A 14,959-nucleotide genomic window follows, 5' to 3' on the forward strand; every position below is an offset into this window, starting at 1 on the left:
TTATAAATTAAGGAGTATTTAATAAACTTTTCTTTTTTCTTTTCTTTTTAATTTAAAAAAAGGAGTATCTAATAAAATCTGCAAATTAAGAAGAAAAATGAATAAAAAAAGAAAAAATAATAACATCAATTTGACCAAATTTATTTATTATTAAAGATTGATGTATTTTCAATTAATTTAAACACAAAATCAATAATAATAATAATAAATTAGTATTATAATGAATTAGTTGAAAAAGTATATTAAAAGCTAAAAAAAGTATTAAAATAAAGTTAATTATAATTTTTTATTCAAAAAGTATTAATTCAGTACTAAGATTTTTTTTTAAAATATATTTTTTCAACAATTATAACATTAATAATAAAACGACTAGAGACTACTCTTTTATTTTTATCACACTATATAAATTGCTTGTGAGAGTTTTTGGATTCATCAATTAGTCATTTAGATTTTTAAGAGAAGATTGTAAATTTGTAATCAAAAGATGCCTCGTGGAACTCTAGAAGTGATTCTCATTGGAGCAAAAGGCCTTCATGACACTGATTTTTTCAGTAAGTATTTCAGTAAGTATAGATGCATGAATATGAATTTTTTTTTTTTCGTTTGTCAAAGTTTATTTTATATATTATGTATATAATTTTTTTGAAGCAGAGAAAATGGATCCCTATGTGATTCTGACTTATAAAGCTCAGGAGCACATAAGCAGTGTAGCCAAAAGTAAGTTTGAATATTTGTTTTATATATTCTGAATATATGATTAAAATGTTGTTAATTGTTATTAGGGAATTAATTAAAATTAATTAATAGATGCAGGATCTAATCCTCGTTGGAATGAAAGCTTTCTTTTCACTGTTGCTGACAATGTTGCTGAACTTAATTTGAGGCTTATGGATAAAGATAAATTTACCAGAGATGATTTTCTTGGTGAAACAATGTAAGTTACTCTTTTCTTTTCTTTTATTTTTTATAAAAAAAATATTTTTATTTATTTATTTATTTATTTTTAAAATTTAATGTTTTGTGCAGAATTAATTTGGGACCAGTTCTTGAGGAATATAGTGTGCCAGAAACTTCTTATAATGTTGTGAAAAATCAGAATTACCGTGGAGAAGTTCGTTTGGCTCTCACTTTTCATCCAGAGGTAATTTTTTTTATGAAGTTTAATTAATAAAATTATTAAACAGCTATAATATTCAATTCATCTATGAACAGTTTAAATTGTTGAAGCTAATTAATTCTTTTGAAAATTTGGTTGCAGGGTGGGTTTTACTGAGGTTTGGTAGGAGCAAAGTCAGATTGGTGGATGGAGAGAACTAGTGAAAGATTATGAGGGGATCTAAGTGAGTGAGGGAATAATAATTGGTAGTTATACCAACATTAAAATAATAATTGGTAGTTGTACCAACATTTCTTGAATTGGGCTAGAGATTTCTTTGGAATAATTACCATGGATATTATGTTTGGAAAATAAGCTTTTTGAATTTCAGTTTAAGTTTACTATAGTATGTTTAAGTTGAATTAAGATATTTCTGTCTTTAATTATTATGCTTAAATCAGTTTTGAAATAAAAATTCATTTAATTCAAATATAAAATTATATATAATTTGAGTTGGTTTTGAGTAACTATTTTAAAAAAAAATACAATTTGACATTATAATAAAAATTAGATTTTCTAACCAATCTTTTACTTCGCGATATATAGGTTTGAAGTTTGAAGTGAAACCTTTAAAATTTTGTGTTCTCCCTTTTATTTATCTTTAAATTAAAATTGAATAAAATTTTATCTAAATTGAAACTCCCCACCAAAAAAATATATGTGACATTGAAATGGTTTTAACTGTTAGCACAAAACAAAATTGTGTTTTCTATTTATAACTAGTCAGAGACCCGTGTTGTCGCACGGGTAATTTTCTATTGATGCTGTGTACAACACCAAGAAATCAACGGACAAAATGATATATCATTAGTATAGTTAAGTGTTATACAAATGAATGAGTTTTAATGTATGAATCAAAAGATCTGTTTATAAATAAATAGTACAATACAAAACATGTTACAAAGGGTTACACCGAAACCAAAAAAATAATTGTCCAAAAGGTTTGTGAAGAAGATCATAATGTATCGGACATATTCCTCAATGAAGTGAATGAAATCATCCTGAAATAGCAAAAAACCAGGGAAAAAATTATGATCCATACCATTTGTAAATTCAAAGTGGTCAATTACTATTGTTAATGACAAGATAAGATTTAAGGGCCAATTCACACCTTTCAAATGTTATGGAAGACTTCCTTGAATACAACATTGGTGGTAGAGATCATAGGTACTTTGTCTTTGTCATGAATAAGAATCCTTAATCCCTTTTTGGATTTGACTCTTGAAATAGCCACATATAATTGGCCATGGCTAAAAACCTCTTTTGGCAAATATAATCCAACATGGTCAAGTGATTGACCTTGAGACTTGTTAATAGTCATGGCAAAGGAAACAATTATTGGAAATTGGCGTCTCACCAATTTAAATGGCCATGGGGACTGTGACGGGGACAAAGACATTCTAGGAATATAAAAGAGGTTACCAATATTTTTTCCAGAGATGATCTTAGCTTCTATGACATGAGCAACAAGTCTTGTTACAGTAAGCCTTGTACCATTGCACAATCCTTCAGACTGATCTAGGTTGCGCATCAACATAATAGTGGCCCCAACTTTCAACTTGATTGAATGGTTAGGCAATCCTGAAGTCTTAAGAGCATTAAGGAACTCGGGTGTCACATGCTCATAGGCATCAAAGGTGGTTGCATCAGATTTATCAATAGAATCACTACTAAAGTATTCTTTCTCTTCTCCTACAACAATCAAAAAAGACGTATATTTAGTTTTTAATTCCTGTAAAAAAAGTTCAACATTTATATATCAGAAGGTATATAGTATTGACATGCATCAATGGTACTTAGTGCAATTTTAATACCTGGAAGAAGGTTTGTGATATATTGATTTATATCATCAACAACTTCAATTGTTGAAGTCAATATCGCACGACTTTGTAGATAATTGGAATCAAGATAGTTATGAATGAGATCAGGGTATGTATCTTCAACAATTGCCTTAATTGGATCAGAAAAGTTAGAAATTAAGAACTCATCAGGAATACAAATATCAGCATAACCGTCATTTGGCTCACACATGGTCCCATCTCCAATATTTAAAATCCACTCAGAAAAGCTCCTTATGTCATCAGCTGTAGAATCAGGTGGACCAGTTTGCAAGCGCATGTTCTTTGTAAGCCTCAATACTCTACAATGATCCCAAATATAAGAAGCATTGATAGTGGCATGGATAATATCATATCTTGTACCTCTTGGTATAACAGGGAGAATTTGTCTGAAGTCACCACCAAAGACAACAACCTTACCTCCAAACACTTTTTCAGATGGCTTTGTGGGTCCACTCATAATATCCTTTAAGGATTTGTCCAGAGATTCAAAGCAAAACTTGTTAGCCATAGGAGCCTCATCCCATATGATTAGATCCGTCATCTTGAGAAGCTCAGCAAAATGATCCTTTTTTTCAATGTTGCAAATAGAAGTTTCTAAGGTAGGGACAGGAATCTTAAATCTAGAATGAGCTGTTCTTCCACCTGGTAACAACAAACTTGCAATTCCACTTGAAGCAACGGGCAAGACTATTTTTTTTTAGACCTAACTGCTGCTGATAAGGTGTTCCACATAAAGGTCTTACCAGTCCCACCATATCCATATAAAAAAAATACCCCGCCCTGTTGCTTTTCTACAGCATTCATGATTTCCTCAAAAATGCTTCTTTGCTCATCTGTGTATAAATGGTAAGCCAAGAGATTGTTAAACAAAAGAAACAACTCAGATATTTTACGCGGTTGCAAGTATAGATTGATATTACCTGTAAGAGAAGAGTATAAATTTTCATAAATTTGTTGTTGAGCAACAACATCATATTGGCATTCATCATAGAGTAGCCTATTTCCTGTAAAGGAGATGACATAATCTTTTGGATATGGCATTGTCTTGAAATCTTTCAGGCTTCGATTATTATTTTGCAAGAGTGTTTCAATTTCCATTAGAGTCCGGTCTTTTAGCTCGGCATCGCTCATTGTAAGACCTGTGTTATTAAAGCGAAAAAACAATGTAAATATGTAACCATTTATTATTCTATTAATAATAAATGAATGTTATTAATGAGAGAAAATGCATTTTATTATAACAGCATGCATAATAAAAAAGAAAAAATGAATTTTGGATATAGGTTCTTCATGAATAACTAATGGTACTTCCCCGCTCTTCCTAAACAGAAGCTGACTACACAATTACCATGTGCACGCCAAGTATAACAGTGGCTATGAAACCTCAAACTCAATTGTAACATAGATGAAGGCAGTAGTGTGTGAACCATACGACAGTGTTCAGCACAGATGATGACAATTTTAAACCTCACTCACTAATGAAAGGTCTATGATGTCAATAATATGTGACCCAATACTACATTGTTCAGCAACGAATAAAACTAACCATGGTGCTTAGATTCGTTTCTTTCAGCACATTTAGAAGATGGATGAAAATTCCATTGTAGTTTCGTAGCATTCAAACAATATATGATATTCAAGCATTAAGCATTAATATCCATGTTTTATGCAGCAAGGATGAGAAGTACGACATGTTGTAGAATATTTAAATAAAGAATACCAAATTTTGCAAATAAGATAAAATACCTGGATCTCTTGCCAATAACCGACACTCATAAAGAATGCCATCCGATAAATACATCCAAGTCTTCCTCCAGACATGTTCGGGTCTATTCATGGATGATGACAACAACATCATCACAAATAACTTGCGTAAAAATGGACCTGAACCCCATAGATGTGCCTCTTTTATTGCCTCGATAAATTCTCGATCATCTTGTAGAAATCCCATTGCAAAACATGCGTCACGAAAATTTTTAAGTTGTTTACCATCAACTTTCTTGATGTCTTGATAGCATAAAGGACCTTTTTTGACAGTGAGCATCATCCTTAAATAAAACAATTCACCAGTGCTTTGAGGAACCCAAATGAGTCGACCAATTGTATACCCTCGTTTCCTTGGTTTCCAACTCCGACTTCTTTTATGATAAACAAATTTAGAAACGAAGTCACCATAAGTTAGTGATCTTGCTTCTTCATAAGTTTTGTTTGCCTCGAACCATGCTGTAAACATAGACTCGGTTACACTTGGTTTTAGTAAAACATCACCAACCTGCTCGTAGTCTTTGTAGTACACGGAGTTTTCACCTTCCATATGAAAAAACAATCTCTCCACGGCTGGCTTCCTGCCATGTATAGAATAAGAGAAGATCCTCCAACATGCTTCACTTGGGGAGATGTATCTGCAATCCAAATATTGTTTGATCTCGTCAACGTTGTTCTTGTCCTGACCTTGTATGATTGCAGAAATTCGATCCGAACCTTTGTTTATATATTTGAAAAGGTATTTTATAGAAGTACTTTGGTTGCACCATTCCATGTTGATGTGGGCTTGGTATTTCAACAACAAACTTGGATTGTGAGGAACTACATGACCACTATGAAAAATTATGCCGTGTTTTTCAATTGTGTGTCCGTTGTTTCTTCTCCTATAAACCGGATAGCCTTCTTGGTCCACTATAATGGTAGACTGAAACTTCTTTGGGTAAAATTTAGTGCATTTGTTATCTCTCATGCAAGAAGACTTGACATTTGCCAAACCACAGGGACCATGAACCATGTGAGCCTTCACCAAATTGTACAACCGAGGGTGTGTCTCCGGATCGGGCACTTCAGCACTTATGATCTTGTCAATGTCTTCGGGTCCTGGATATTTGTTTGAAGGATGCAAAAAGATCAATATATGGGCATGGGGCAATCCTCTCTTTTGGAACTCAATGGTGTACATATCTAGCATTGGAAGAGCAAAACAGAATTAGGAACAATGTTAGTTGTACTACAAAATTTGAACAGAAAGGAAAAAATAACTCACAAGCAAGCACTTTGCCAAGAACACCCTTTTTGGTTAGATCCGAAAGCAATTGGTCAAACTTGATTTTGAAAATTCTTGAAATGACATCAGGTCGATCTTGAGGTTTCAGGTGTAGAGGTCCAAGGACTCTTTGAATCTCAGGCCAATTGGGGTTACAGGTAAAAGTAATAAACAAATCAGGAAACCCAACTTTACTGCATATAGCCATCCCATCATAGTATAATTGATCCATAAACCTACGACCACCGACAAAGGACGAAGGCAAAACAACTCGCTTACCTATGCTTACACCTGGAAGTTGACTCTGATCGCCCTCTTTCTCTAAAGAGTTGTACTTGGTAACCCGAAGCTTAGGTTGGTTTTTGCGTAGCCATTCTAGTTTCTCGGACTCCAACATTGTGTAACCATCGACCAGGAATTGCTGAAACAACCTTCTAGAAGATAGCAGAGTCTTAGCTTCGGTTAACCTCGTTTGAATGCAAAATGCAAGCCATTCGCGTATTGTGAGCCTATTTCTTATGCTATTTTCTTTGAAAGGCAAGTCTTTATGTGCTACATCAGGTCTATAACCATCCTCACCATAAGGAAATATCAAAGGATACTGGTAAGCCATATAAGCTGCATGCAGTTCGTTGATTCTTTGAAGTCGTCCTCCCTTTGTTTGCATTATGATATCCCTCATTTCAGCTGTGTCAATATCACCGACAACCAAGGCTGCAACCTCAGATACAGTTGGTTGATTATACACTCTCCCATCAGTGGATCTGTTAGAAATGAGTCGCAGCTTCAAGTTTGGAGCTTCCCCATTATTCAACCATTGCTTTGCCATCTGAAAACTCTTAGCATGAGGATTGAATTCATACAGCATATTGGATAACTGATTGATAACCACTGGATCAAAGTTTTCTTTGTTCCTTCACATGAGATAACATAAAAATTAATACAAATGAATGCACATGATTAGATATCACAAAAAAAGGCAATGACAACATATTAATAACAGTCACATAACAGTGTAAGGGGCAATAACCTTAGTCCATGCATTCGGTTTTCAACTTCATTCTCCGTGTCATAAATATATAATTGAGCAAACTTCGGTTTTTGACCTTGAGCAGGCAACAAACTTCCGATTCGATGACAGCATTGACCTTGTATCCTTAGTGTTGGTGGCCCACGTCCATCGTTAAAACGATTGTCCAACTTTGCTCCAGGTGAAGTAAATGCAAACATCATGTTGTAAACACGGATGTGTTGTTGAAATTTCCGGCTAACAATGTTCTCGTGATCAAACAATAGCTTTGCAAGTATTTCTGGAGGTTGTCTAAGCATTGGTAGTTCAACTTTCCCGTTCCCACAACACAGCATAAACTTCGGGTTAGCGGAATGGGAACTCTTGTGCATCCTCTCTTGATACCACATCATTGCTTTACAATAACGACATTCGATAAGAGGGTCTCCGATGTCGTAGTATTCTACAGAAGAAACAAAAGAATCAATCATTGAGTAGAAAATAATCATGCAGCCTATGACAAGTTTGTTGACTGAAGAAAAATAAATCAAAAACTGCATACCCTCGGAATTTCTTGCAGCATTCGCATGAATTGTAATGGTGCTCCATCTCTTTCCGAGTCTGAACAGAACTCATCTTCGGATTCATATGTTGTTATGTTAATCCACAGTAAATGTACACCAATTAGAATGAGTGCATCGCACAGTTGGCTTCAAGGCAGAAAGGGTTACAAAAAACTTAAACCATGAGTTGTTATTATTGCTGGAATAAAGTATTACACTTACTTGCAAAGGGGTCATAGTCGCTATCATCGTCGGAGTCGCTATCAAAATCCATATTGACCGTAGGTGTAAATATAGGACAAGTTGGTTCTGTTCTCTGTTCTGGAATACGTGTGGAATGTGATACTGCCGGATTTTCGTGCATAACATGCCGGTTCATGTCCTCTGGTGTTTGCAGACCGTTGAAGTGAAACCTTTAAAATTTTGTGTTCTCCCTTTTATTTATCTTTAAATTAAAATTGAATAAAATTTTAGGCTTAATACATCATTTGGTCCCTTAACTTAATTTGTGGTTTCAGTTGAGTCCCTTATTTGATAAACGTTAGTTTTAAATCCCTTAAGTGAGTTTCCGTTAGCTATTTTGATCCTGTTCGTTAAATTTTATAAACTTCCGTTAGTTTTTGCATGCGTGGCACTCCAGCTGGGCATTTATTAGATGACATGGAACTATTATATTACAGAACTATTATATTACATATTTTATTTACATTTTATTTTTATAATAATATATAAAATAACTTTATCCCTTTCTTCTCCAAACCAAACCCTAGCCGCCACCACTTTATCCTCTCCATCTCATTTTCTCTCTTGCTCAATGTCTTTTTAGCATCTTCATCTTTTTTTTTTCTCTTCTGTCAATTTTGCAACAACAACAACAAGTTTCTCAAGGGGATCTAGACACCAGTTTCCAAATGTTCCTCCACCAGTTTTCTCACCGCCAAAACTTTCTCCTATTGGTAAAAGCTCCTTGTTTCCATTTAACCGAAGCCGCACAAAATATTCACAGTGTTCACGAAAACGACAACATTGAGAGACTCTCAAATTTGATATAGGTTTCCCTGATTTTTTTGAGAAAACCCTAATTCCAAAATGTCCTGAGAAATATCAGTGTGTTAAGGCTTCTCAAATGGGGGTTTTCTGATTTTGTGTATTTGTGTTTTTGTTGTGTTAGTGGAGAAATTGTGGATTTTTATTTGTTAATTTGTGTTTTTTTTTATGTGGGAAGCTTGAGGACAGTGGTGTTGATAGAATCAGTTCTGCTTTGTCTTCGCCTAAATAAATTTCTAACCCGGTAATGTATATAAACTTGTTCGTGTATGTGTTTAATTACTCACTAATTCTGTGTGTTAATGTGATTTGGGTTTGGATTTTTTAGTTTAGAATGATTTCTTGTTGTTCTAGTTGAATCAATTTTTTGTTTGCCCATTATTTTTTTTTGTTAAGGTTTTCTTGATGGATGAGTTTCAGAAATTTCCCTATATTTCAGTGTATGCTGATTTTTATATGGTTTAAGTGGTTGAAGAGGACAAAGTCATTTCCTAGGTATATGTTTTGATCTTGTATTGTTATCTTTAATATAGTTGTTTTATGATAAATTTAATATACAATATTACTTTACAACTTTTTGAAGACAGATTTGATTTCTAATTACATTTTTGTTAACTCTGTTTGTGATTTGTACAGGTTCTTTAGAACAATATTGGTTGGTTAAGCCCTTCTGCAGAGCTTGAGAAGACAAAGTACACTCTCAAGCAACTTGTGTCTGTTTTCAATTTAGTTTTGATGTATGTTCGGACCTATGTAGACAAGAATTGAAGATGAAGATTGGATTGTTTAGTTTTATTTTGTTCATATTTGTAATGTGAGAGTAATGTGGTACTATAATTTTTTTTTACGTATTACTTACAATTTGCGGGGGTTTTTAACCTCCGAAAACAAGACCTCACTGGTTTAAATAAAATAATAATTTTTTAATATAAATGTTGACTCAGCTTATTAGTAAATGCATTGCTGTCAAGCCACGTAGGCGAAGTTAACATTTTTTCAGAAAATTTAACGGCGAGGACCAATTTGACTAACGGAACCATTTTTAAGGGACTAAAATGTAACGTTTATTAGATAAGGTACTAAAGTGAAATCTAAAATTAAATTAAAGGACTTTGGGACTAATTAAGCCAAAATTTTATCTAAATTGAAACTCCCCACCAAAAAAATGATATGTGACATTGAAATGGTTTTAACTGTTAGCACAAAACAAAATTGTGTTTTCTATTTATAATAAAATTGGCGCCTTCTTCTTATTTTATTTTTAAATTAAAAATAATATATAATTTCCCTCGGTTTGATATGTAATCGATGGGGAAAATAGTACCGATCAGGACTCAATTAAATAAATGGCACATTGTTTTTTTTAATTTTAAGTTAAAAATAAACATGATTTTTCCTAGTTGGGAGGTCCAACCGAGAGAGAAAATAATGCATTTTTTACTTCTTCAAAATAGGGCTATAGTTAGGGGTGCAAACGGGCATATCCGCTGTGTTTATGTTTTGTGTTTATGTTTGTCCTAAAAAAGCTTGCAAAAAATGGGACGGATAAGGTGGACATAGTTAAGGGTGCAGGTCTAAAATCTTGACTCGTCTCACAAAAAATTGAGGGCCGGACGGGAAATGTCAGTGGGCTTTGCACCTTTTAGACCTAAGAATATAAAATTTTGACCAGTCCCGCAGAAAAGTGCGAGCAAAATCGGTATTCCCAACGGGCCGGACCCGTTTTGCCACCCCTAACTATAGCTTTTTTTTATTTTACATTAACAAATACCATGGAGCCCTAGTGAAATTCATCATTCCCTAAAAACACCATTTTCCCTTAACAAACCGAAGCACCATTTTTCACTAAATTGAACTCGAAAAACACTATTTGTTCAATTAATCATACTTGTAAACACCATTTCCTTCACAAATGAGGTTCAGACTTCTACCCTATCTTCTCTAATTCAAACAAAGCAAGGAAAGAAGGAAGGAAACTCAAAGTAGAGAACTCGGGCGAAACTTGCAAGAAGGAAACACGAAACTCAAACAAATCTCATTTTTTTACTTCTTCATCGCGTTTTTGGTACGTAAAACATCTCCACCATGCATGTAGCAATAATGTTGTTTTTGTTGAGATATTTTAGCACTACTACAAATAACCTCATTTCACCTCGGACGCGAAAGGGATAAAATCTCGGTTACACGGGAGAGATAACGAATGACGGCATGAAAACTTGCCACTTTTTCCCTCGATTATTCAAAAACTGAGGGATAAAGTGGCACTGGTCATGGGTTCGATCCCCAGCAACTGCATTTTTTGGATTTTCAAAATTGCACTACTTTTTACCTTGGTTTTTAACAACAACCGAGGGGTAAAATTCTGTCTATAAAAAAATGACCTATTTTTTTGTTTTAATCTGCAAAACATCAAATTTTTTGGCAAGTTCTAAATCTTCCTCATCAACAACAACAGCAACAATAACAACAAAGCATATAGACTTTTAAATTTAGAGTCAAATGTAATTGTCGAATTCCGAGATGTGGAATTCTTCGAAAATCTTATCACAAAGGATAAGGAACCTGAGAATCCCGCAATTAAAGAATCTTGTGACAAAGATTCTATGCGTATTGTTGAAACACAGCCCGAACTTAGAAGACGCAAAAGGGCCAAGAAAACTAAGAATCTAGGACCAGATGAAATTGATTCTCAAATCATTTTCGTTTATCTAGTTGAAGGAAATAACAAGATTGATGTTCATAAAATTCCCATTATTCTTCAAGTAGAGGATGATCCTAAAACATATAAAGAAGCAGGGGATTCTAGGGACGCTTCTTTTTGGAAGGATGTTATCCAAGACAGAATGAATTCAATTATGTCAAACCACACTTGAGAACTAGTTGATCTTTTAAAGAGATCAAGACCCATTGGATGCAAATGGGAGTTTAGAAAAAAGTACCACAGTAATGGTACATTAAACACCTACAAGGCTAGATTAGTAGAAAACGGGTTTAGACAAAAGGAATGTGTCGATTACTTTGACACATATGCAGTAGTATCAAAAACTAAGACCATTAGAATATTGTTTGCACTAGCTTCCTTGAATAACCTTATTGTTCATCAAATGGATGTTAAACCATCATTTCTAAATGGTGATCTCGATAAGAAAATCTATATGGAGCAACCAAAAGGCTGCGTGCTTCCTACAAATGAATAAAAGGTATGCAAACTTGTTAAATCCTTATACGGTTTAAAATAGGCACCAAAACAATGGCTTTAAAAACTTGACTCCGCCATACTTTAAAATGGGTTTATTCCAAATTCATGTGACAAATGCTTGTACACAAAGGTGCGTGGAAACATTGTAATATTTCTATGCCTATATGTTGATGATATGTTGATTATTAGCAATGAAATTAATGGAATATTAGAAACAAAGAGATTTCTAACTTCCACATTCAAGATAAAAGGTCTTGGACTAGATGACATTATATTCGGGATCAAAGTAAAACGAAATAGTGGGGGTTATAAACTTAATCAAACACATTATATTGTAAAAATGCTGGAAAAGTTCAAACACCTAGACTTTAGGGAAGTAAACAGTCCATTCGATCATAGTGTCAAACTTTAAAAGGAATAATGGGAGAACTGTGGCACAATTGGAATATGCAAGTGCAATTGGATGTCTAATGTACTTAATGCAATGAACCAGACCAGACATAGCATTTGTAGTTAGTAAGATGAGTAGATTTACTAGCAGTACAAATGATGAACATTGGTAGGCCATAACTAGGATTTTCGGTTATTTGTTAAAGACAACAAAATTTGGCTTTTATAGGTTTCCTGCCATACTATAAAGATATACCGACGCAAGTTGGATATCGAGTGTTAGAGATTATAAATCTACAACGAGGTGGATATTTACATTAGTTGGAGGTGTAATTTCTTGGAAGAGCAAAAAACAAACATGCATTACTCTCTCAACCATGGAATCAGAATTTATGGCTCTTGCGTCCGCTGGACAAGAAGCAGAATGGTTGAGGGACCTTCTGTTGGAGGTTCTGTTAGCTAAAAATAATGTTTCAAAAGTGTTGATACATTGTGATAGTCAAGTCACCCTAGCCAGAGCATTCAATAAAGTATACAAGGAAAGTCTAGACATATAGGTCTTAGACACTCCCTCGCGAGAAAACTGATCAAGGATGGGATCATTTCATATATATATATATATATATATATATATATATATATATATATATATATATATATATATATATATATATATATACACACACACACACACACACACACACAAATAAGCTATAATTTGGCTGATCCATTTACTAAAACGCTGGCCAGAGATTTAGTAAAGACTATCTCGAGAGGTATGGGATTAAAACTCCTGGAATAAGGGTTCCGACAACGATAGCAATCCAATCTAAAGTTAACACATCTTAACCTAATATTCAATGGGTAACAACAAGTAGTTGATTTGCATGTTTGTGAAACATTATGTGACAATGTTGACTATTACATATTGAGGGTTGAGTTTTCAAGAAACTCTTAATGAAATTCTATATCGAGGATATGTATCTCAAGAAATAGATACAAATGAAACTTCACCTATATGAATTTAGAGATGGTGTCGTCTTAAAGTGAGAGTTGGAGTTTCTCCCGTGAAAAATTCACGAAAAACAGGAAAAGCACATGGCCATAAATAGTGGTAGGCGAGATATGTAGGCGAAGAACCTTTAAAGAATATGTGTATAGTAACACCGGTCTGATCACATGGGATAACGGTTCAAAGCATGGCTACCTAACATTCCGATTAGGCTTTGCGTAGTCTTTACTAAGGTTAAGTTCAAATCGAAATATACCTAACTGTATTAACACTCTTTTGCTTTCTATATTATGGAATTGGATTTGTCATTATTAGAACAAGTAGGAGTTGTTGTAATTTATAAAGATGAATTACAAAAGTATGCCAAAATAACAAAAAGGTGAAAGTGAGTAAATTTTATTAAATGCATGAGATATAGTCCCACATTAAAAGATTCAGCCACATTGAAAGCATTTATAAAGAGTTAATATCATTAAATCAACAAAAGAATAAAAGAGGATAAAGTGTCATATAGACAAATGTGGTGGTCTTAAACATTATGCCACTTGTATCATCCATACCACCACTCGCCGGTGTTTCCACCGGCGGCACCAGCTCCGAGACCAGGTTCAAGGGCGCGGGCATAGAGGCGCCAGTGGCGGCTTGTAGGCACTTAAGCACTTAGGCACGACACATCGGAGCAATCGAGCTATTTGCGGCGTTAATGAGGCGGCTCTAGCGGCCGACAACCTGCCTATTACCGTTGCTCCTATTTTGGTCGGTGCTTGTGATTTGAATTTTGAACTCGAAAAATGGCAAATCTTCATGAAGTGTTGTAGAATTAAACCATGAAACTCTTGGTATAACATGCAGTAGGCCAAACATTATAGTTTTTGGTAAAAAGAAATTGTTTCACCAAGGGTCACAACCTTGTGAAACAATACCAATGTGACATATAAAAACATGATTTCAGATTCAGAAATTCACAACACAAAAACGAAAAAAATCCTCTAGAATAAATTCCAGACACTCTTCACTGCATTCGAGTTTTTCATATGTTTTGTGCAAACTCGAAAAAGCTTAATTATGTTAGAGAATTTCCAAACTATATTTGGAAAGTTACAATGGTTAAAAAAGACCTTTTGGAGAAAAGGCGTAATGCTTTACAATTGAAGCAATATAACCATTCATGAACAAACTCTTTCAAAGGGTTATTTCCCTTCACCAAGTGGCATGACTTTCTCTATAAATAGAGTTAATTTCCAAAATCCAAAAGGATACAAAAATAATGTATTTCCCGAGCCAAATATCATATCTAAGTCATTTCTTTATTTTTCTAGTGCACGAGAATAAATGAGGAAACTTTATTCAGTAAAATATCGTTGGTCGATATTCTTAATGTGAATGTGTGATTCATGTTAAGGTTTTCAAAGTATCCTGAAGGGGATTCGCCGGTTAACCCATTTGCATCCAATTACCTAAATTGGTGGGGGCGAATCGAACCTAAACCTTAGTGTAAACACACGCTTTGGAATATATTTTGTACAACTTTCATCGTACCGTTTCCATCTTCTACTTGATCATGTTTTGCAGATGACCCCCAACACAAGATCTAACAAATTATCCTAGGTATTTCTGCATCAAAACTCTAATACATTCGAGAGTGCTTGAAATAATATAAATAAAGTTTTTCTTTCACGATTCAAGCCTGGATCCGTTTAATTTTGAAGCG

General features: G+C 34.1%; 2 protein-coding genes across 4 annotated transcripts; one reads left to right on the forward strand and one right to left on the reverse strand.

Moving 5' to 3' along the window:
• Window positions 1–419: 419 nt before the first annotated feature.
• Window positions 420–1,500, forward strand: LOC131600431 (elicitor-responsive protein 3-like). 3 transcript variants are annotated; one of them, XM_058872592.1, is made up of 5 exons: window positions 420–551; window positions 652–717; window positions 808–934; window positions 1,027–1,141; window positions 1,259–1,500. In XM_058872592.1, the coding sequence occupies exons 1-5, from the start codon at window positions 485–487 to the stop codon at window positions 1,271–1,273; spliced, it is 390 nt and encodes a 129-aa protein (XP_058728575.1). In that variant the 5' UTR covers window positions 420–484; the 3' UTR covers window positions 1,274–1,500. The 3 variants fall into 3 exon arrangements, with proteins under 3 accessions (XP_058728575.1, XP_058728574.1, XP_058728573.1); XM_058872591.1 differs by having other exon boundaries at window positions 422–551; window positions 649–717; XM_058872590.1 differs by having other exon boundaries at window positions 451–563.
• Window positions 1,501–2,270: 770 nt separating this feature from the next.
• On the reverse strand, window positions 2,271–6,425 carry LOC131598413 (uncharacterized). Its single transcript, XM_058871018.1, has 8 exons — window positions 6,029–6,425; window positions 5,753–5,946; window positions 5,449–5,695; window positions 4,744–5,379; window positions 3,918–4,136; window positions 3,741–3,830; window positions 2,971–3,639; window positions 2,271–2,848 (listed from the first exon to the last, which is right to left on the reverse strand). The coding sequence occupies exons 1-8, from the start codon at window positions 6,423–6,425 to the stop codon at window positions 2,271–2,273; spliced, it is 3,030 nt and encodes a 1,009-aa protein (XP_058727001.1).
• Window positions 6,426–14,959: the final 8,534 nt, after the last annotated feature.

The sequence above is a fragment of the Vicia villosa genome, linkage group LG4 (genome assembly GCF_029867415.1).
Source record: "Vicia villosa cultivar HV-30 ecotype Madison, WI linkage group LG4, Vvil1.0, whole genome shotgun sequence".
Classification (NCBI taxonomy): domain Eukaryota; kingdom Viridiplantae; phylum Streptophyta; class Magnoliopsida; order Fabales; family Fabaceae; genus Vicia; species Vicia villosa.

Excerpts from the sequence above, each read along its gene's own strand:
- LOC131600431 (XM_058872590.1), top strand. The coding sequence starts at position 485 with ATGCCTCGTGGAACTCTAGAAGTGATTCTCATTGGAGCAAAAGGCCTT. Across the intron at positions 564-651 it reads TTTTTTCAGTAAGTATTTCA|AGAAAATGGATCCCTATGTG; the intron begins GTAAGTATAGAT and ends TTTTTGAAGCAG. Across the intron at positions 718-807 it reads CATAAGCAGTGTAGCCAAAA|ATGCAGGATCTAATCCTCGT; the intron begins GTAAGTTTGAAT and ends ATTAATTAATAG.
- LOC131598413 (XM_058871018.1), bottom strand. The coding sequence starts at position 6,425 with ATGTTGGAGTCCGAGAAACTAGAATGGCTACGCAAAAACCAACCTAAG. Across the intron at positions 4,137-4,743 it reads GTTATTGGCAAGAGATCCAG|GTCTTACAATGAGCGATGCC; the intron begins GTATTTTATCTT and ends TTAATAACACAG. Across the intron at positions 3,831-3,917 it reads TTTATACTCTTCTCTTACAG|ATGAGCAAAGAAGCATTTTT; the intron begins GTAATATCAATC and ends ATTTATACACAG.